Source organism: Nematolebias whitei, chromosome 15 (genome assembly GCF_014905685.2).
Source record: "Nematolebias whitei isolate Nwh7 chromosome 15, NemWhi1, whole genome shotgun sequence".
NCBI classification, from domain to species: Eukaryota; Metazoa; Chordata; class Actinopteri; order Cyprinodontiformes; family Rivulidae; genus Nematolebias; species Nematolebias whitei.
In genome coordinates, this window is record NC_056512.1 from 38424092 (window position 1) to 38445956 (window position 21865).

General features: G+C 43.0%; 1 protein-coding gene across 1 annotated transcript in view; it reads left to right on the forward strand.

Annotated features, from left to right (window-relative positions):
- Positions 1-7010: 7010 nt before the first annotated feature.
- The window catches only part of LOC119421280 (integrin alpha-3-like), a 27400-nt gene continuing 12545 nt past the window's right edge, over positions 7011-21865 (forward strand). The window contains exons 1-15 of the mRNA XM_037688654.1: positions 7011-7168; positions 11977-12104; positions 12637-12722; positions 13048-13187; positions 13266-13372; positions 14062-14154; positions 14276-14335; positions 14446-14599; positions 14720-14913; positions 14997-15085; positions 15642-15775; positions 15850-15927; positions 15994-16061; positions 17185-17321; positions 20953-21096. Of these exons, the coding sequence (XP_037544582.1) occupies positions 7011-7168; positions 11977-12104; positions 12637-12722; positions 13048-13187; positions 13266-13372; positions 14062-14154; positions 14276-14335; positions 14446-14599; positions 14720-14913; positions 14997-15085; positions 15642-15775; positions 15850-15927; positions 15994-16061; positions 17185-17321; positions 20953-21096 (1770 nt within the window). The remainder of the gene's footprint in view (positions 7169-11976; positions 12105-12636; positions 12723-13047; positions 13188-13265; positions 13373-14061; positions 14155-14275; positions 14336-14445; positions 14600-14719; positions 14914-14996; positions 15086-15641; positions 15776-15849; positions 15928-15993; positions 16062-17184; positions 17322-20952; positions 21097-21865) is intronic.

Sequence of the window (21865 nt, forward strand, 5' to 3'; positions counted from 1 at the left end):
GTCGACACGCTGTTCTACCTCTGTGACAACAGAAAACACAAATTTTATGAAACATTATTGTAGGAACTAAACAAGTTTGGACTTGCATCTAACTAAAAGTGCTGTAAAACTGGATCATGTTTTAGACTTTTTTTTTTTTCTTTTAAGGTTCAGTTTTAAATAAAGTTCTTCTTCATTCTGTGAAAGAGGCTTAGGAAACCCAGAAACTCTTATTCAGGAATTATTAAAATGTTTAATCTATTTGGGTCTGAGGTTTCAGTTCAAAGAAGAAAAAAAAAAACTGGCTGATCTCAGGTCTCGTTTGTTTGTTGGACTGTTCTGGGCTGGATTTTGGCTCCACCTTCTGGTCTTCTAAAAACCTGTGAAAGTTTCTCTTCAACTTTGTCTCTGAGATGTTTACTGTGTGTTTTTCTGTCTGGTTTCACATATTTTTGGTCTCATTCTGAATGTTCCTCTTTGAGAGAAAGAGAGTGAATGGTTGTTTGTCTCTGTGTCCCTGTGATGGACTGGAGACCTGTCCAGGGTGTCCCCTGTCTCTCGCACAATGACTGCTGGATTTGGGCACCAGTGACCCCCTTCATCCCAGAAAGGAAGAAGCAGGTAAAGATGCTCGATGGATGGATGGCTGGAGGGATGGATGATGGATGGTTTGTGTTTTTGTGCTCGGGTATAAAATCTTTTGAGTGTGCTCCAGACAGAGACGTTCAATGAGGGTTTGTTCATAAATTTATTGACAATGTGTCATTAAAGTTTTGTAATCGACAAACTGGTTTGTGCTTTGTTGTAAATGATCTACTTAATAATATTTCATTCGAATACTCTATATTTATTTTTAAACAAGTCTGAAATGAAAAGTGAGGGTTTTATTTAATCTGTTTGTTTCTCGTTTTGTTTAAATCATTATTTCGTTTTCAAACTTTCACTAAAGCTATAATGAAAATTACCTGAAGTTTCCTTCAGGCTTTGTGGTTTTTACAATCTGAAAGTCCTCCGACGTGATGGTTTGGGGTGTCGTGATTTAAAAATGCCACTGGTGTGGCGTTGATTAAAAGAAGTTCCTCTCAGTTCAGTGAAGGTGGGAAACGATTGTCCCGCTGTTTCTGACTGAAACAGAACTCTCAGCATAGAAGTTTTATGAACAAGCACGAAGAACAAACCATCGGACCATTGAACAATGGAATTGTGGGACAATTAGACTACTGGACCATCAACCCATTAGTTATAACACCATTGGACCACTGGACCATTCTACCACCTGACCGTTGACTCATCAAATCAAAGGACTGTCAGCCCATCAAACAATCTGAACATGATACCTCCAGACTGCTGGAACATTGAACCATCAGACCATGAGATTATTGAATGATTGGTTCATCAAACCACCTACCCAAGGTACCATTGAACCATCGGGCCAGGGGAGCCTGTCCATCGAACCATCAGACCCTTGAATGACCTGTCCATGAGACCATCATGGTACTTATCAAACCATTGAACAATTGAACCATTGAGCTACCTGCTCATTAAAATATGGGACCATGAGACTACCAGACTATTAAACCATTGATCTATGAGGCCACCTGACCATTGACATGTGGGACCATGAGGCCTCCAGACCAGACTCTTTTTGCTTCATTTTGTTTGCTCTGTTATGGCTGACTAGTTGGTGTCAAAATTATAAGTTCTCCCCATGCTCTCACCCCCATCTCCTTCATCCTGTACCTCCTCCATGGTTAATGATCTCAGTCATCAAACAGCAATCAGCGTCTTCCTGCTCTGACTTCCTGTGTGCGTCCTCACAACAACCACACACATTTGTATCTCCATCCTTATTAGGACATTGTATTAATGTTCATTGAAATCCAGCAGAGCACCAAAAACGGCTAAAATCAAACATTCTTTAACAATGAGCAGCTGAACTGATGATTCTCACTGTTCAAGAACAGCTGAACCAAACCAGCCGAATAGAAGCTGTAAAAGGCTGAATGAACCTAAAACAAAACAAAAGCAGTAAATCCTCTTCAAGTGTCTTGTGGACATTTTTCAGCATCTATCTCCAGCAGGTTTTAAGCTATTTCAACAATTTAGGTATCAAAACGTTCAACTCGTTCAGGACACTTGCTATAAACCTTTGGTCTTCAAATCTTAAACCTTTTAATAAAATTCAGCTTTTTCAGCTAAATATTTTCTCATTAGGATTCCATGAAATCTTATATCTTACTCTTTTTTGGTCGATGCACATCTCTTTCAAACCACTTATCAAAAAGTTGATGAAGAAACTTAAATTAAAACTGGGGTTTCTTTTTCAGAACTAGATCTTGTTTAACTCTGAATGCCAGAAAACACAGTGAAGCTGCTGCTTTCCTTCCCTCCATTGACTATAGTGACATTATTTAGCTTTATTAAGCTTTATTAAGTATAATGTGAGTTCATAAAAATTGTTTACAGTTGATCTTATATTTTAGCTAAGTTTTTTTAATTATTTTTTATCTTTTTATTTTTTTATTAATTTATCTTGCTTTTGTATAGTAATTTTGTTTGGAATATATTTTGGGGACAAGGGGCAGATATTATAAGAATTCATTCTTCTTCTGCTGCCTTTCATTTTATTTCTGTGATTGTATATCTTTTTTCTTTTCTTTAAATTGTATTATATTTGTTGTTTGGATGAAATGAATAAATAAAACATACATACATTATTTACAATTAATATTCCTGCCAGCTGCATGCAGATGTTGGATGCTGTCTACCATGGTGCGCTAAGATTCATAACTGGTTGTAACTACCGTACCCATCACTGCACCCTGTACTCACTGGTCAGCTGCTCGTCATTATCTACGCGTAGACTCTCACACTGGTTCATTTTCATCTATAAAGCCCTCCTTGGTCTGCTACCTTCTTATACCTCCTCCCACGTCACGTCGTCAGTGCAGTTACATTTGCTCTGAGGACATCATTACCTGCAGCGTTCTCTCAGTGCGGACTGAACTTGGCAAAAAGGCCTTTTCCTACTCTGCTCCTGCACCTGGAACACCTTGTAACAGGAACTAAAGTTGTCCACCTTGATTTCTTTAAGGGGTTTCAAACATTTGACAATGTCAATAGAAAAATCTAAGCAGATATGTTCGTTTTTAATATTTCACCCTGTTTTACAGCACCTTGATTTATTGTTTTATACACTACTCTTAATTGCATTTTTACTGTAGTTTATTGTTGTTATTGTTTACTGTTTTGCTGTCTGTACTTTATGTTCTGTCTGGAACAGGTCCTTCTTGCAAATGAGTCCCCGTGGCTCAATGAGGCTAGCCTGCACAAATAAAGGTTGAATGAATGAAAAAACTTATTTTGACCTGTGAATATTTCAGCAGACTTCCACCAAGTCCATTCATCTTTTAAACAGTTCACACCAGACATTCTGCTATCAAATGATTCGGCTTTTTGATATCTTGAACTGTTCCTGTAAAATCTGAGTTTAAGTTGGTTAAAGTTTTTGCTGGGTCTCCCGTCCTGCTGCGTTTCCATAGTAACAGAATGTTAACTCTGCAGCTGGGAGACAATTCAACAAGTTCAGCTGATGTGTTTAACTCATGTTCAGCTCTTTACAGCTTTATTCAGCTGTTTAGGTTCATTCAGCCTTTTACAGCTTCTGTTTGGCTGTTTTAAGCTGGTTCAGCTATTTACAGCTTCTGTTTAGCTGTTTTAAGCTGGTTCAGCCTTTTCAGATTCTGTTTGGCTGTTTTAGGATGGTTCAGCCATTTACATTTACAGCTTCTGTTTAGCTCATTTTCTTCATTCAGCCATTTACAGCTTCTGTTTAGCTGTTTTAGGCTGTTTTAGCTGTTCTTAAGCAGTGGGAATCATCAGTTCTGCTTCTCATTGTTCAAGAATGGTTTATTTTACAGCTGTTTTTGTTGCTTTGCTGTTTTTCAACCTAATTCTGCTCATTGCATCTTTTTCTTGACTCAGCTACTGTTCAGCTGTTTTTCTGCTAATTTGAGCTTTTTTCTTCCAAGTTTAACGTCTTCATATCTGCATATACTGAAGTTGTGCTTTTTGCTATTATTTTGCTACTTCTGCCTCTAAGCTAGCCTTTTCTTTATTTTCTTATCCTTATGGTTCTAAACTCGTTTCTTGCTATTTGCTAATATTTTCTTAAATCTGATTCACAGTTGGTTTTTTTTTTTTTTTACTTCTTAGTAAATTTTTTCAACTTGTGCCTTTATTGAGACTATTTTAACCTTTTTATTAATTTTTTTGCTAATTACTGTTTTTAACACATTTTAACATTGTTTCCTAATTTCAGCATTTTTCTGTAATTATAATTTTTCTTTCTGTGCTTTTTGCAGCTTCATCTTTCACATCTTTAGCTATTGACGCAGTTAAAACAAACCCCAGCGTCTTTAAGCAGCGTTCATCGTTCACACGGCCTTAAACACCGTTTCTCTGTTCTAGTTTGTTCTTAGCGTTTTATTTTACTTGTGGTTTTTAATGTTTGACCTTTCGGGGGGTTTATTTTTGTATTTCCTGTTTGTGAAGCACTTTGGTCAACGTTGTTTTTAATGTGGTCTATAAATCAACATGACACTGACATTAATGAGACGCAAATATAACCGTAAACTTTGACAAACGATAGTTTCCTGACCGTCACTGCAGAACAGACGTGTCGACGTCAGACGCTGGTCGGGACTTTTTAAACGATTTAATCTGCTTTTACAAAATCGTAACATCTGATGGCATGTAAGAAATCTTATTCTGAAACAACTTAATTCTGTTTAACTTTTAATTCAATTCAATTCAGTTTATTTATAAAGCGCCAAGTCACAACAGAAGTCGTCTCAGAGCAGAGTTGTTTAATAACAACCACTCATCAAATGAACACAAACTAAACAAAAAATGTAACTTCATTATTATTTTTGTTGTTGTCAATATTATTGTTATTGTTGTTGCTGCTATTAATTAATTGTTTGTTGGGCTGATCTGGATGGTCTGGACCCTGTCCCTGCTGATCTATGGTCTGGTCTCTTTTGCTGGTCTGTGGTTTGGACCCTGTACCTGTTAGTCTTTGGTCTGGATCCTGTCCCTGCTGGTCCATGGTCTAGATCCTGTTCCTGCTGGTCTGTGGTTTAGACCCTGGCACTGTTGGTCTTTGGTCTGGACCCTGTCCCTGTTGGTCTTTGGTCTGGACCCTGCTGGACCCTGTCCCTGCTGGTCTTTGGTCTGGACCCTGTCCCTGTTGGTCTTTGGTCTGGACCCCGTCCCTGCTGGTCTCTAATGGACGTCCTGCTGCAGATTTCAGACAAACTGAATTAATTCAGATGAAAATCTCAAATTAAATTTCAGATCTTAAATCTGGTCTTCAGTTTTCTGGACTTCCTGTCAGCTGCAGCCTGCAGGGTTCTTCGTTCATCTTCAGCTCTGCAGGATCTGGTTCTGGACTCTGCAGCTCTGCAGGATCTGGTTCTGGACTCTGCAGCTCTGCAGGATCTGATTCTGGTCTTTGCAGGTGCAGCTGTTTCCTTTTGGACTTTTGTTTTAGTGACACATCAGTTTCATGACTTGATGTTCTGATCCAGAACCAACAGGAACACAGAACCTGGTACCGTGCTTGGACTCATGTCTCAGTCTCTTGTTTTGTTTTTGGACTGAACTTCAGAACCTGATAATGTTTTTGGACTGAGCTTCAGAACCCGGTTCTGACAAACAGAAGGCGGGTTTTGCTCTTTGGTTTCAGCTGGAAACTGTCAACAGAACCTACGAGTTAGTTCTGAGCTTCAGGTGAGATTATCCGTGTCCCAGCTTTCAGGCCCGGTTCTATAGGCAGAACCACAGGTGACAGACGTTCCTGAGAGACCCGCTCTGTCAGAACCGGCCCTGTTCCTGCAGGTTACTGAAACTGCTGTTTCCATGGCGACGGCAGCAGGAACCTCAGGTGTGAACGAGCTCTGATAAGGCGCTTCCTGCTTCAGCTCACCTGGAGCTTTTCATCTGTCACAGGTAAGAACCGGAGCAACTGATTGCCTATTGTTCCCTTTCAGGGTCAGGTGAAAGGAGAGATCCAACCTGAACAAAACCAGAACTTTTAACAGGCTTTCAACCCTGGACCAGGAGTTTTACACAAAAAACAACTTTTATTTATTTATTTCTGTTGTTGTTGTTGTTGTTGTTGTTGTTGTCAATTCTCTTCCTTCTCAGTCCTCAGCTCCTCACCTGACAGGTGAGGAACCTCAGTCAGGTTCTTTAGAGTCTGGGTTTGAAAAATCCTAAAAACCAGAAGAAGAAAGACAGGAAGTGAAACAAAGACAGGAAGATGGAAAAAAACTTTCATTTTAACACGTTAATCAGTGTGTGTGTGTGTGTGTATGTGTGTATGTGTGTGTGTGTGTGTGTGTGTGTGTGCGCGTGCGTGCGTATGTGTGGGCGGGTTAAAACTCTGAGACATGATTTCATTTCAGGACGAGCGAGCACGACTATAGAATGAGAATGAGAGAGAGAGATGGGAGGTAGAGAGACCTGCAGCCCATACAGGGAGAGAGAGAGGTTTCTGAGCGCGTGCAGAAGTGTTTCAGCAGACGGAGGAGGTCAGTTAGAGCAGACAGGGAATTGAACCGACGATCTGCAGTGCAGAGGACAGCTGACGTCCATCAACAAACAAACAACAGGAAGCTGCTTCACCCTGAAAACAAACAGGTTTGACTTTTTCCTTCTTCTTTAACGTGACAGAATTATTCATCAGCAGGGATCGGTTCTGGTCCTGAGTGTAGATGGACCGTAGGTCAGGGTGAAGAAAGACCAGGATCAGTTCTTCAGTGTAGAACTACTTCTGTTGGTGAAGGAAACAAGCAGAATCAATAAACAAAAACTGTTTGTTTACAGAAGTAAACAACAAACAAACCAGTGTCACCTGCAGTGGACTGTCCTCTGATAATCCAGGTAAGCAGAGAGCTCAACAAGCCACTGACAGTCGATAAACAACACGTTTGTAACGTTTTTATTGTTTACAGGTGTGTGTCTCCATGGCGATGGGTGTGTGTGCAGTGCTGAGTGTGTGTGTCGGTGTGTGCGTGGCGTTTAACGTCGACACGTCGTTCCCGGTGCTGAAGACGGGCGAGGCTGGCAGTCTGTTTGGGTTCTCTGTGGCTCTGCACGAGGACCTGAAGACCAGAGGTCACCTGTGAGTGCACACCTGCAGGAACACCTGAGTGCAGGCAGAGTCACCTGCAGGAACACCTGAGTGCAGGCAGAGTCACCTGCAGGGTCCGATCAATCAGGACCTCGGAGGTGGGCGATGAGTACGGAAGACGATTAAGGCCACAAACAAAACGTGGCCCTAACCGCCCTCCGTAGGTGTCACCAGGTAAACTCAGCAGTTCCTGCTGAAGAACTTCTGATTCTGATTCAGCTTCACCTCCACCCAGGTGCTGTTGGCCCTGCAATGACTCACCTCCTCTAACCTCTGGACCACCACCCTGATCTATGAGACACCAAGTCTGATTTATGAGATGATAAATGTAAATTATGAGACAAATGTTCTGACACATTAAGTCCTAATTACTGGACTGGCTGAATAATGAGACGCTAAATTTAATAAGTCTGAGTTATGAGACGCAGAATTCTGAATTTAAAGACATTTAGTCTGATTTTGAGGCATGAAAAATAATTTGGTTTTCATGGTGACAGAAGAAGCTGAATTAAACGTCCATCACTTCTCAACAGGCGTCCATGTGAGTAGAGGTGGTGTGTGGGCGGAGCTTTGGGAGGACGTCCTCTTTATGTTTGATGGGTCTTGTTGATCATCAGACACCTGCACGGTGAACACAAAGCTCGCCTCAACAAACACTGATGTTACACACCTGTCTCTAACAAACAAGACCACACCTGTGCTCTTACCTGCACTCAGTTTCTGTGGTCTCAGGTCGGCCCAGGTATAAAAAACCAGACTGTCTTCTTTCACTCTGTGTCCCAAAAGTCAAATGTTCTCACAGTCATGCAGAACCTCAGCTTCCAGCACAGAACAACAGATGAACAATCAAAAGCTGTATTCTGATTGGCTGTCAGACCTCAGAACATCAAGAGGAACTGAGGCTTTGAAGCTGCACGTCTGCAGCTCACAGTCGGAGCAGAGCTCTGAAGGTTTCCAAAAGCATCATCAGGTTCTTCAACACCTTTGGACTGAAGAAGACCAGAGGGGTTTGACTCTCTAGGTCTCAGTCCTGGAACTGGCCCAGTTCTATCTCCCAGTGAGTTCCTCCAGCTGCTGCAGATCTTCGTGGAACCTCAGAGTCTGAGGTTTGACCAGCTCCGATGGTTCTCCATCATGATCGGACCCAAACCCTGAGCCGGACCGTGTTCGTGAGCTGTCGGCTCGGTGGCACAGAATCAGGTGAACACCCTGCAGGTTTAATAATGTGTCTGAATTCTGCCAGAGTCTGAGGAAATCCCAGTAGGTCCAGCAGGTGGGGGCCTCGGAGGGACTCTGGGGTATCACAAAGATCTGACTGTCCATGAAGATCAGCAGGTTGGTCTACTGGTCTACGGTAACATTAAAACTCCTCTGTAAAAAAAAAAAAAAACACTCACCCCTTTTATTAGGTTCTGAACCGTTGGACCTTTTAGTTGTTGGGTTCTGAACCGTTGGACCTTTTAGTTGTTGGGTTCTGAACCGTTGGACCTTTTAGTTGTTGGGTTCTGAACCGTTGGACCTTTTAGTTGTTGGGTTCTGAACCGTTGGACTTTTTTGTTGTTGGGTTCTGAACCATTGGACCTTTATGTTGTTGGGTTCTGAACCGTTGGACCTTTTCTTTCACGTGAAGTAAATTTAATGAAGAACTGAGGAGTTATCTCAGATGTTGGCTGCCGGAGTTCTGCCTCCGACCCGGTGATTCTGAGCAGCTGCTGTGGTATCGGGCGCTGACGGGTCACGTGGTACCGTTTTACTCCGAGACCCCCTCCCCTGTTGAAGGCAGCAGCTGATTACAGCGTGTCACCCTGAAACAGAACATACATGTAGCGTGTGTTCTGACTCCCCGATGAGGAGCCTCTCAGAGCTCAACCAGAGGTCACCCAGCTGTCTGTCTCCACGGTCGCCATGACGACCGCCTCCTCATGTTCACTAATTGGATTGGCTGAATGTGGAACATGTGTCCCTGGGGGGGTGTCCATCAGAACGTCAGTGTTTGCTCTAATCAGACATCAGCCCCTTGAGAACTGTTTGAGGAGAACCAGATCAGTGAGGTTTGATCATTTCCTGTAAGAGCTTCAAGATGACCTTTAGTGACCTTTAACCCTAATCGTGACCTCAAAGCAGCATCAGGACATTTAAAGCAAGTCCTTAGAGTCCTGAATGTTCTGAGGAATCTTCGAGGGAACTCAACATGATCTTCAATTAAAGAAGTTCTAAGCTCAGGTCAGAGGAGCTCCACTGCATCTCTGAAGAGTTTCAGTGTGATTCTGAACAACGCAGCTCTGCTGAGGTTACAACAACCTTCTTACTGTGGGCTCGAGGAACTCTGTGGTTTTGGTTCCGTTAAACTTGAATTCTGCTTTGAGGCTGCAGATCATAACATTTTATCTCGACTTGAACAGCATGTTGGTACCACAGATACAGTGCTTCAAATAATTTCTGACAGACAGGAGCTCCTCGGTCCATCTTTAGCTGCAGCTCCACTAACATGTGGGATTCCTCTTGGTTCCTTTCTTGGTCCCGCTCGGTTTTCTTTACAATGCTGCTTTTGGGGTCCATTTTTATTATCCTATTTCACAGATTTGCAGGTGAAATTCAGATTTACTTGCCTATAAAGATAAATAATAATAATAATAATTCTCAGAATGAAATCAAAACAAGAACAAATTCAGACTTTCTTCAGCTTAACAAAAACAAAACAGAAGTTGTCTTTTTTGGCAGATGTTGTTGATAACCCTGCTAACATTCTCAGCCCTTTAGCTCCATTCAGTTGTCAAAGGTTTGTTTCAGTTCTGTCTCCAAGCCAAGAGGAAGCCCTGCTTCTGTTTGAAATGCTTTGCAAAACGTATGTATTTATCCGAAGGCTCGATAACTCCTCGTACAAGAGCAAAGATCAGTCGCCTGGTCATCGTCCGCAAAACTCTGCTGCTCCACGTTCAACAGGAACACCAGTTTTCCTGCCTGTCACAGGATCCTTTTTAAGATTCTTATTGTTCGGTTGTAAAGCTCTGAATGGTTTGGCTTCATCGCATCTCCCGGATCTTTTCTTCATCCTGGACCACCAGAAGAGTTGAGCTGATGAAGCTTTTGTTTATTGGAGTCATTGACCTCTTTATAGAAGATACTCTCAGACCTCAGTAACTTTAAAGTTCTGTTAAAAATCAAATTCTAGTTCCTGGCCTTCGTCTCGATCAGAGTTTGACGATTTTATTTAGCGTCTGTTTTTTAAGTCATTGAGTTGGTAGAGCTGCTGCCTTCAGCGAGCAGGTCGCTGGTTCAAATCCCGGTCAGGGACCTTTCTGGGTGGAGTTTGCATGTTCTCTCCGTGCTGCGTGGGTTTTCTCCAGGTACTCCAGTTTCCTCCCACAGACCAAAAACATGCATATTAGACTGACTGGTAACTCTAAATTGTCCCTAGGTGTCCATGTGATGGACTGGAGACCTGTCCAGGTGTCCATGTGATGGACCGGAGACCTGTCCCAGGTGTCCATGTGATGGACTGGAGACCTGTCCCAGGTGTCCCTGTGATGGACTGGAGACCTGCCCCGGGTGTCCCTGTGATGGACTGGAGACTAGTCCCGGGTGTCCCTGTGATGGACTGGAGATCTGTCCCAGGTGTCCCTGTGATGGACTGGAGACCTGTCCCAGGTGTCCCTGTGATGGACTGGAGGCTAGTCCCGGGTGTCCCTGTGATGGACTGGAGACTAGTCCCGGGTGTCCCTGTGATGGACTGGAGACCTGTCCCAGGTGTCCCTGTGATGGACTGGAGACCTGTCCCAGGTGTCCCTGTGATGGACTGGAGGCTAGTCCCGGTTGTACCCTGCCCCTCACACAGTGATAACTGGACATGGGCACCAGTGACCCAAAAATGTAAGAAGCAGGTCAAGATCATTGGTGGATTTTATGACTTTATCATTTTGTTCTTCCTGACATTTGTCGTTTCATTGACAACTGCAGGTGTCACCATTTTTGATGTACAGCACTTTGGTGCTGTTATCAAATAAACTGACCTGGACTCAGATGGGTCTTTATGGTTCTGGATGAGTTCCCAGAACTCTTTCAGAAAATTCCAACTTTCAGGAAGTCCTCAAGGAAGTCTCAGGTTTTCAGCAGAGTTTAAAGACTTTGGATTTTGAGCTTCTTCAGAGGGTTCTGTTCGTTTGGATCATGTGAGCTCGGTAACGTCATCACCACAGACCAGTTTAGAGTTAGACGACTGGTTTGTGGCTTGAACACAGGAAATTAATGTGCATGCTTCATTTCCTGCAGCCTGAACTACCCCAAACCCTCAAACTGAGTCTCTGACCCACTTCACAGGGACTTGTTGGGTCTTGGTTCCATGTGGACTTCAAACCCCCTCGGAACCAGTAAAACAGCTGAAGACACAGATTAGTTTTGGTTTCATCTCACAGCTGCTTGGACACATTTTACACGCTGCTCCAGTGTTTCCAGGTCAGCAGGCTTGGTTCGTTCTGGTCCAGTCCAATAGACTGGACCACTTTGTGTCACATGACTGCAGCTCATTAGGAGGAGACAGTGCATGCCCTCAGTCTGTCCTTGTCTGTCCCAGATTGTGTGTGTCCTCTCCAACCTTCAGACACATTTATTCAGAGACAAAAAAACAACACACACACACACACACACATCACATGAAACACAATGTGTGTGAGGCGTTCAAGGACATCCTGGACAGTCCTGTTTCCTTTAACCTCTAAACGTTCTGACAGCCGGCCTCAGCTCCTAGTTTAGTTCAGGTATAAACCAAATGAAGGTACATCAGTCACCTGTTCTTCTCACAGCCTGTTCATCGGAGCGCCCAGAGCGAGGGCGGAGCCTAATGTCCCAGCCAATCGAACTGGAGGAGTTTACCGCTGCTCAGTCACTTCTGACCCATCAGACTGCACAAGGATAAAGCTCATATATCCAGGTGAGGCTGACATTTCACACTGCCATTTTCTTGAGAAAAACTGAATTAATGTACAGAAACGAGTAAAAAACTGAGCCCAACTCCAGAAGGAAGCCTGAGAACTCCAGACTCTACACGTCTAAGTCAACAGCTCAAAGGTCAAAGGTCATGACCTCTTCTTTCTAAAACCAACATGGCACGGTTTAGTGTTAGAAAGTTTCATCTGAAGGAACCACAAGACTTCTGGGACAGAACCAGATCAAAGGTCAGATGTTTACCCAAAATGCACTGCACCAAATGACTCCTCCCAGCTGTCAGCACGGTGGTGGAGGGCTGATGGTCTGTGCTCCCGTCAGTCACCGAGTAAACCATTGGTTCTGTATTTTGGTTCCATATAAGGGTAGGTTATTTCATTCTTATTAGAAAAAAAAAAACAGGTTAGGAGTTGTGCATGATGGGTGGGGCCTGCCTAAGCAGGGGGCGGAGTCTTATTAGATTGGCTGTGACGATCCCAGTTCTTCAGAGTCTGTGACACCAATGCGTCCTGTTTCAGAAATGAACATTGCTGAGGACCTGATGGAGGACATGTGGCTGGGCGTGTCCGTGTTCAGTCAGGGCCGGCCTGGTGGGAGGGTTCTGGTGAGTCTGTCGTCTGATTGGCTGATTGAGTTCTTGACTTTTCATTTAACTAACTGACTGAGTCACAGCTAACTGATTTACTAATTATCTAACTGCTCCAACGGCTACTGAAAATAAATAAAATATAACCAATTAAATTACTCATTTATTAACTAATCAATAACTAACCAGTCTTTATGCTTTTAAGTCTTTTCTAACTAGTTATCCAATTAACTGTTTAAAGTGATTGAAATTCAATTATGTTTAAATTCACATAATTACAAACTAATGAACGTTCTGACATGTCACATATGAACCTGATTAACCCTGTCCCTCGTCTCGGCAGGCTTGTGGTCATCGGTTCATTAAACTGTCTGGGGTGTTCAGATACCAGCGGATGATTGGTCAATGTTATCTCAGAGGCAATGACCAGCTCTATGACGATGACGACGACATGAGCTGGCAGAAAACAGAGCAGACTTGCCAGTAGGTCCAACGATCCAAAGTTCAGATAACGTCTGAGTGTGAACTGATGAAAGCCATCCTCCTTCTGTCTGCGTGCAGTCACAAGGACAACGAAGTTGTTGAGGGCATGTGTAACATGGGAATCTCCGCCTTCATGAGCGAGACGGAAATCATCGTCGGCTCACCTGGAAGCTACGAGTGGCAAGGTAACGGTTCTGTTCCTCCAAGATGATTCCAGTTCACTGTCACGATGGTTTGTAGCGGTGCCGCTGGAAGAACGCCACCATCCAGGGTGAAACATCCACTGTGGAGTCAGATGTTTGCTTCTGCACTAAACTGATGGTGAGCTGAGTTTGTTAGAGTTTTCCAGAATACTGCAGTTGTAGGAACGGATAAGGTTACGTGCCAAACCCTCCAGCTCCCAGGCCTGGTCAAGGACCTGAGCTTTAAGAGGAGCAGTAACCACTCCTGTGGAAATGGGAAGAGTTCGGCATTTTGAAAGGCGGACGTATTTTGGTAAAAGTCTCAGTACGTCTGTAAACTTTCTCTTGTCCTGCCCAGAACTTCAGATCCACTGAAGACAATTTAACAGAACTTCATACACATATATCATCACTAGACAGAGTGTTGCATACACTTTTCATCACCCCTGCTTCAAGGTCACGGCGAATCAAATCAAGGTCACAAGTTATACAGGTCTTTGCTTGTCTGGGCCTTTGCTACAGACTGCTGTATAATGGTTTGGCAACGGGTGCGTCACGTGCCGTACGCAGTACTGTTGTTATGAAACATTTGGAATTAGATTTTCCTTTTGCTCCATGCTACATGCTACATGCTACATGCTTTGACTGAACAGCTTAGGTCTGATCTAATGTCTTGTGTTCGCTTGTTACAGGAAATGTGCACGTCCTCAAGAAGAACCCATACATTGATTCGTACGAGAAGCAGAGCCAGTTGACCGCGCTGCAGCGTAGGAACATTTATATAGGTGAACCGTTGTGTGGTTGACTCAAACCAGACCATGAACAGACTCGTCTGCTGGTTTTAGTCAACAGACTGTTTGAATTTAAAGAAATGCAGCTTCAAAACTGAACCGTGTGTTTGTCCAGGATACTCAGTGACTCAGGCTCGTCGTCTTCTGTCTGACGTTGATGACACCATAGTAACAGGTGAAGCTTGATGTTTTTTCATTACTGATCCAACTGAGATCTCATCATGAGCCGATCATGAGCCTTGAAGTCAGCTCTGTAGATGTATTGATTGTTGTGTTTGTGGACAGGAGCTCCCCGGGACAGTAAAGACGATGCTCGTGGCTCCGTGCTGCTGGTGGTCCAACAATCCAGGAGTCTGGTGACTAAACAGACTCTGCGAGGTCAGCAGGTGGGTTCGTACTTTGGTAACGCTGTGGCAACCCTTGACCTGGACAATGACGGGTAAGAAAAGCTTCTCTCGCTTGGTGTCATCAACTTCAACAAGAAAATTAAAAAAAATGTTTTCTGCTCCTGGAACATCTAATATTTTAAGAAGGAAATGTGCCATTTTCTGTCCTGCAGCTGGAACGACCTGCTAGTGAGCGCTCCTTTTTACTTCAGTCATCAGCCGGAGGCAGGTGGAGCAGTTTACGTCTTTATGAATGCTGGGGGGAAGCTGAACTCTGAACCCAGTGTGGTTCTGACGGGCCCTGTTGGATCTGCTTTTGGTATGGCAGTGACCGCTGCTGGAGACCTGAACCAGGACGGGTTTCAGGGTGAGATGAGCACATGACTCCGAAGTCATTCTTTATCATCAATAATCAAAACTCAGTCAAGTTGATGGGTTGTTGTGTTCCAGACTTCGCAGTGGGAGCTCCTTTCCATGGCTCAGGAAGTGTGATGATCTGGACCGGGAGCAACAAGGGGGTCTCAACAGAACCGAGCCAGGTCTCACAAGTTTATGTATTCATCTGAGATCATAACGCGTTTAAGGTCCAAAAACCTGAGTCCAATTTCAATTTTTCATGAAATCCTCAAACCGTAATGTCGAATAATCCTGATGCATGCTCAATAATCCAGGTAGAAAAATCTAAAAAAGTTAAGTCTGGTCCTCTGGCCATTCAAAAAACAAAACAAAACAAAAACATTGTAGAAACGTTTCGTCTTTCATCCGAAAGAAGAAGTCTGTCGGATGAAAGACGAAACGTTTCTACAATTTTTTTTGTTTTGTTTTTTGAATGTCCAGAGGACCAGACTTAACTTTTTTAGAATGTCAAATAATGTTTCCATAGATTAGAAATCTTCCTACAGATTAGAAATGTCCATTCATTTTAAAAATGTAACTACATATTAGAAATGTTCCTGAAGATTAGAAGGGTTTCCACAGATTAGAAATTATTTTAGACAGGTCATTTTGGACTGAAGTAAGTCTCACAACCAGTACCTGAATGCACCAGTGAACGGTTTGACCTTTGACCTTTCCCCCTCACCTTTCTCTGTACAGGTGATCCGAGGCAGCAGCGTGTTTCCTGGATTCAGGACTTTCGGGTACTCTCTGGCTGCAGGTCTGGATGTTGATGAGAACAAATATCCAGACCTGCTGGTTGGCTCTCTGGATGACACTGTTGCTCTCCTCAGGTACTGGTCTCAGCCTCAGCAGGTCTCCACTCACCTGAACCTTCTAACTGATTGATTGATGGGTCGATCCTCAGGTCCCGTCCAGTCGTTCAGCTGAGTAAAACGCTCGGAGTTTCTCCTGTCATCGTGGACCCAAACAGCTGTGACTTCTGGTGAGAGTCAGAGAGAACTCGGGTAGCTCAGGTGTGTTCTCATGGTGCTGACAGTCTGTCCCTCAGTATCCAGGTGGAGGTGTGTTTCTCCTACATGTTCAACATTGGAGAGAAAAGTAAAAGTGACAACATCAGTGAGTAAACACACATTTATTTTGGTCTTTATTCATTTACAGCCTCGGCAGCATGCTCATATTAAACGTCATTGAAGTTTTTCAGTTCTGTCAGGGGATGACAGAACTTATGAGCCAAGATGTTTTAATTCACTGGTCACATGAACCTGGGTCCACCTGGACCTGCTGGAGGTTTGATCCAGCTCTCACTCTGAGCACTCGCTGGAGTTTCACCTGATCCTTCACCTGATGGGCGGGTCCTGAAAGGTTAAGACCAGGGGCCCTGTACGGCCCTCACACCACATATTGGATGAGATTAACACTCTGTGTGGTCACATCATTACGCCCTCAGTTTGTCCTGCAGCTGCTCACTGACGCTAACGAGCTTATTGATTATAGTCATTAATGACATCAGCTTTGTGTGTTTGTGTGTGTGTGTGTGCATATGTGTGTGTTAGTGAGTGGCAGGACAAAATGTTGGTTAGCTCCTGTTGATATTCAGTGGACTCACACATGCACACTCTCCCAGAGGAGCTTTATGTGTGTATCGTTAATTTTTCCAATTAGAAACAAGGTCACTCTGTTGCCATGACGACACTGCCTCTGAACTCACACGATGACATCATGTTGTGTCCTTGAGTTTTCCTCGTGTGTTTGTGTGGGTGATAAATCACATTACACACACGGTTATTATTCCCACTGAGTCACAGTATGTGTTCTGTGTCGTTAATCTGACCAGAGTCGAGGTGTTCTGTTGTTAATCTGACCAATCAGAGTCGAGGTCTTCTGTCATTAATCTGACCAATCAGAATCAAAGTGTTCTGTGTCATTTATCTACCCAATAAGAGTCAAGGTGTTATGTCGTTAATCTGACCAATCAGAGTTGAGGTGTTATGCCGTTAATCTGACCAATCAGAGTCGAGGTCTTCTGTCATTAATCTGACCTATCAGAATCAAGGTGTTCTGTTGTTAATCTGACCAATCAGAGTCAAGGTGTTCTGTTGTTAATCTGACCAATCAGAGTCAAGGTGTTCTGGGTCAAAGGTGAGCAGACCCCTAGGCTCAGATTCTGAAGCTACGGACCACGTGATGCTGCTGATAACCCACTGTGTCGTCTCACATATGTACTCTGTCTGTCTCTCAGCTGTCCACTTCACCGTGACCGCTGATGTCACCAGCCTCAAGCCCCGCCTCCATTTCCACCACAACAGAAATGCCGTGTACTCCAGTTTCCTGTCATTGCCCAAACAAAAGTGTGAAACTCTGAGGGTCGGGCTGCTGGTGAGTCACAGACCTGCCAAGGACTTTTACCTGAGGCAGGAACCTCAAGAACATGCTGACGTTCTGAAGGTGGAGGTTGGACGAGGCTTTTATGAAGAGTTGTTCACAAACACAATGAAGAGAATAAATCAGCAGAGAAGCTTCAAACCAATGTTTTTTTAAATTAAATTTGGATACATCGTTTTTAATACATCTTTAATGATAAAATCTGATCCGTTTATTGATTAAATTAAAGAGTCTGTTAGCAGTTTAGTTTCTAAAGATGTCCCCTATAAAATTTTTAAAGTATAATTACATTTGTTTATGAAAATGAATCCCCTCTCTTTATTTTGTTTTTCAGCAGACGGTTCTTCTGGCTGCACTTTCCGCGCTTTAGCCGTTATATTTTTCTATGGTGACACCTTGTGTTCAGGAGGAGAACTGCAGCAGCACTGCAGTAAACAACAACAAACTTGATGTGTGCTTCACCCTGAATAAGAGATCAGCTAATATCACAGAAGGAAAAGGTTAACTTGTGTTTTATTATGTATAGTGTAGAAAATACCTTTTCATGCTAACTGATGAGGTCCTGAAAATGTGTTAAACATGCCGGCTGCTGCTAGATGAAGTTTTATGAAAGCATTTTGTAATTTTAAAAACAAGACTAAGTTTGTGAGCTGATTTCCTGCAAAAATGCAATGTGAATGCTTATTGCAGAATAACTTGCTGGGAAACAGATGTGGGAAACAGATGAAATTAGCTAAAAAATGTTGAAATGCAAAAACAAGCCTAAATTATCAGAAGAAAGCAGAAACAACACATATTTGCTGAAATAGGTTTAAATAAAAAGCAATTAGCTCAAAATTAGGAAATTGGCTTTAAAAAAAGCTGGAATTAGCAAAATGGCTGAAAAGTTGCTGAAAGGCAGAAAGAAGCTTAAACTACAAGAAGGAACCAGAAAGAGCTGAAATTAGCTAAAAATGTGGAATTAGCTGAAAGAGCTCAAATTAGCATAAAACAGCTAAATAGTAGCTGAAATAGCAGAAAAAGCTGAAACTAGAATAATTAAGCTGTAAGAAGTATAACAAGCTGAAAATATCAGAAAGAAGTTAATTAGGCTGAAAGTAGCAGGAATTACCACAAAAGCCTCAATTTCTCTGAAAACAGCTGAAATTAGCTAGAAAATGCCAAAAAGTAGCTGAAAAGGTAGACCAAGATTCAATTAGCTGAAGAAATCAGAAAAAACATGTTTGCCCAATTAGGCTGAAAGAAAAAAAAAATTGCACTAAGAAGTGAAAATTATCTGAAAAAGCTGACATTAGCCAACCCCTACCCCCCCCCCCCCAAAAAAAAAAAAAAAAACAGCTGAAAAGTAGCTACAAATGCAGAAAGATGCTTACATTACCAGAAGGAAGTGGAGAGCATATTTTTGCCGAATTAGCCTGAAAAAAGTTGAAATGAGTGCTAAAAATGTGGATTAAGCTGAAAAAAATAAAATTGGCGTAAAAAAGCTATATTTATTTATATATTTATTAACCTTTATTTAACCCGGCAAATCCCATTGAGATCACAAATCTGTTTTTGCAAGAGAGGCCTGGACCTGAAGGCAGCCTAACATGCATGTTTTTAGTCTGTGGGAGGAAACCGGAACACCTGGAGAAAACACACGCAAGCACGAGAAGAACAAACTCCACACAAAATGACCCCAGGTCCAACCAAGGATTCAACCCAGGACCTTCTTGCTGTGAGGCAACAGTGCTAACCACTGAACCATTGTGCTGCCACATAGTATGCTATAGCTGAAATAGCAGGAAAAGCTGAAACTTGCAAAAATTAGCTGAAAAGAGCATAAAAAAACGAAATTAGCACAAAGAAGGTTAGAAGAAGCACAAAAATTTTGTCGTTAGCAGAAAGAACCCGAAAAGAGCACAAAACAGCTGAAAATAGCTGAAAGTAGCTGAAAATAGTTTTAAATTTGCAGAAGGCAGCTAAAAGAAGCTGAACCAGAACAAAATGTGAAAGTAGTAAAAGGATGTAAACAGACCTAAAGATTTGAAGGATGTAAAATGAGCTCAATTAATTTTCTATGAGAAAAAAAAAAGTCAAAAAAGGCTAAATATTTCAAAAAGCTAAAGCTGCACCAATAACAAAAGTCATAGCAGTATTGTCCTAAAAGAGCTGAACATTTTGATTTATGATTTGTTGAAATAGCTGAAAAGCGTGGATGCTTCATACACATTCACACTGAACAATTAGCCTCAGACAGAATCTTTCATTTGCTTGTATTTTATTGAATCACGTCTCGGTAGAACTTTCTGTTCACTCAAACTAATATCGAGCTGTATCGTGATTCGACACTGAATCGTATCGCGTCCGTTTTTGCCGCTCGTGTATGTTCAGGGAATCGAATCGTTGTTCTGAGCTGCGTATCGGCCTCAGAGCGGAGTCGAAGTGATGAAATGTTACTTAGTTCTCCAAAAGCTTGTGGCGAAGCACCAGGTTCTGTGGAGTCTTTACGTCGGGTTTGACATCAGGAAACCTCTGATTAGTTGGATCAGAGGAAGTTCTGCTGGCTGAGATTAGTCCGACTGACGGCGACGAGACGTAATCAGGCTGCCGCTGATGGACGCCACGTCCTGACAAGGGTCAGATTTAGGTTTGGATTTTGAGCAGTTTTTGCTGTTTGGTGTTCGGTTTTGTAAAAACTATTTGGGTTCTCGTCACAGCAAAAAAAAAAAAAAGTCCAGTATCTTTCTTTTGGAGGGTTTTATGTATCAGGACACAAACTGATCGGAAAGTCAACAGCAATGACCTCAGAGGAGCAGCTGTTGCTCTCCATCAATGTGGAAAGGGTCAAAGGTCATTTCCAAACCACCTGAGTTCATCGTTCTACAGAGAGGACAATTATTGACACGTGGAAAACATTTAAGATTCTGCTGTGACCCTCACCCTGAAGGTCAGACCATGCAGTGACTCTACAGGCCTCAGTCAGCAGGTCAAAGGTCATGACCTCTTTGCTCTTAAAAACAACATAGCAGCATGACTTGGGTCTGGAAAGGTTCAACTGAAGGAACTATGACTTCAGGACCAGAACCAGACCAGAGAACAGATGTTTACCCTGAATGCACTGCAGCACAGAGCTCCTCCAGCTGTAAGCACGGTGGTGGAAGCTGATGGTTTGGGCTCCCTGTAGATCAAAGGGTTCCATTTAATAAATAATGACAGTGGACTCTGGTGGAGTTTTGTTCACTTGAAGTTAGCTTTGAAGAATTTTTAGGACCAGAACCAGATAAAGACCAGATCAGTTTTATTGGGTCCTGATCCTGGACCTGAAGGCAGGTGGACTGGAACACTCTGTCCTTGTTTCACTCACCTCCTTTGTTCTTTGATGTTCTGGGCGACTGGTTCGGACTCACGAGGCCCGGTGCGTTTCAGAACATCGCACCAGGCCCGCTGTTTGAAGCTGGTTACGGGTCAGAACCGTTAATCCTGTTTGTTTCACATTCCTGCTGGTAATCTTCAGGACCGTGTGCTCCTTTCAACCCAGTATCCCCCGAAGAGGTGCCTGCAGGCGGTCCTCTAGGTTCTGATGATCAGTCCAACTGATGAGAGGTACTGCTCAGGTTCTGTTCTTTGTGCTCCTGTTCTACAGAGATCGATTCAGAACAAAGTGGAACCTCTGGTATTCTCTCTGAATGCCTCCTTGTGGGCGGAGCTTCCGGAGAGAGGAAACGATGTCAGAGACCTGAGACACCTCCCTGTTCTCAACCAGACACCCCGACCCATCAGAACCCAGGTCAGAACCAAGGACAGAACCCTTAGGGTAATGGAACATACAGTCAGAACCCAACAGAACCCTAAGGGTAATGGAACATACAGCCAGAACCCAACAGAACCCTTAGGGAACTTGAGATGATTATTCATGCTTTTGTCTCATCCAGATTGGATTATTGTAACAGTCTGTTTACATGTCTTAATAAGAGGGAGTTTGCGCGTCTGCAGGTAGTTCAAAACACAGCTGCACGCCTGCTCACTTGCACTCATAAGAGGGAACATATTACACCCATCCTGAAAAGTTTACACTGGTTGCCTGTATCTTACAGGATGCACTACAAAATCCTGGTACTGACCTTTAGAGCTTTGCATGGACAAGTGCCAGTCTACATTAGGAATCTCATCCAGCCTTATGTTCCGACTAGGAGCCTCAGGTCGTCCAATCTAAACTTGCTGATGGCTCCTCGGACCTTCTTTAAGACTCGAGGAGACAGATCTTTTCAAGCTGTGGCGCCTCGCCTCTGGAATGAGTTACCTTGTACCATTCGATCTCTGGATTGTATAGATACTTTTAGGACACAACTTAAGACCTACTTTTTTAAACTTGCTTTTTAGCGTAATACTGTGTTTTATTGTTTTGTATGTTTGTTTTTAATTTATTATTTTATTTTGTGCAGCACTTTGTGACCCTGGTCTGTGAAAAGTGCTTTAGAAATAAAGTTTACTTACTTACTTACTTACTTACTTAGGGCAATGGAACATACAGTCAGAACCCAACAGAACCCTTAGGG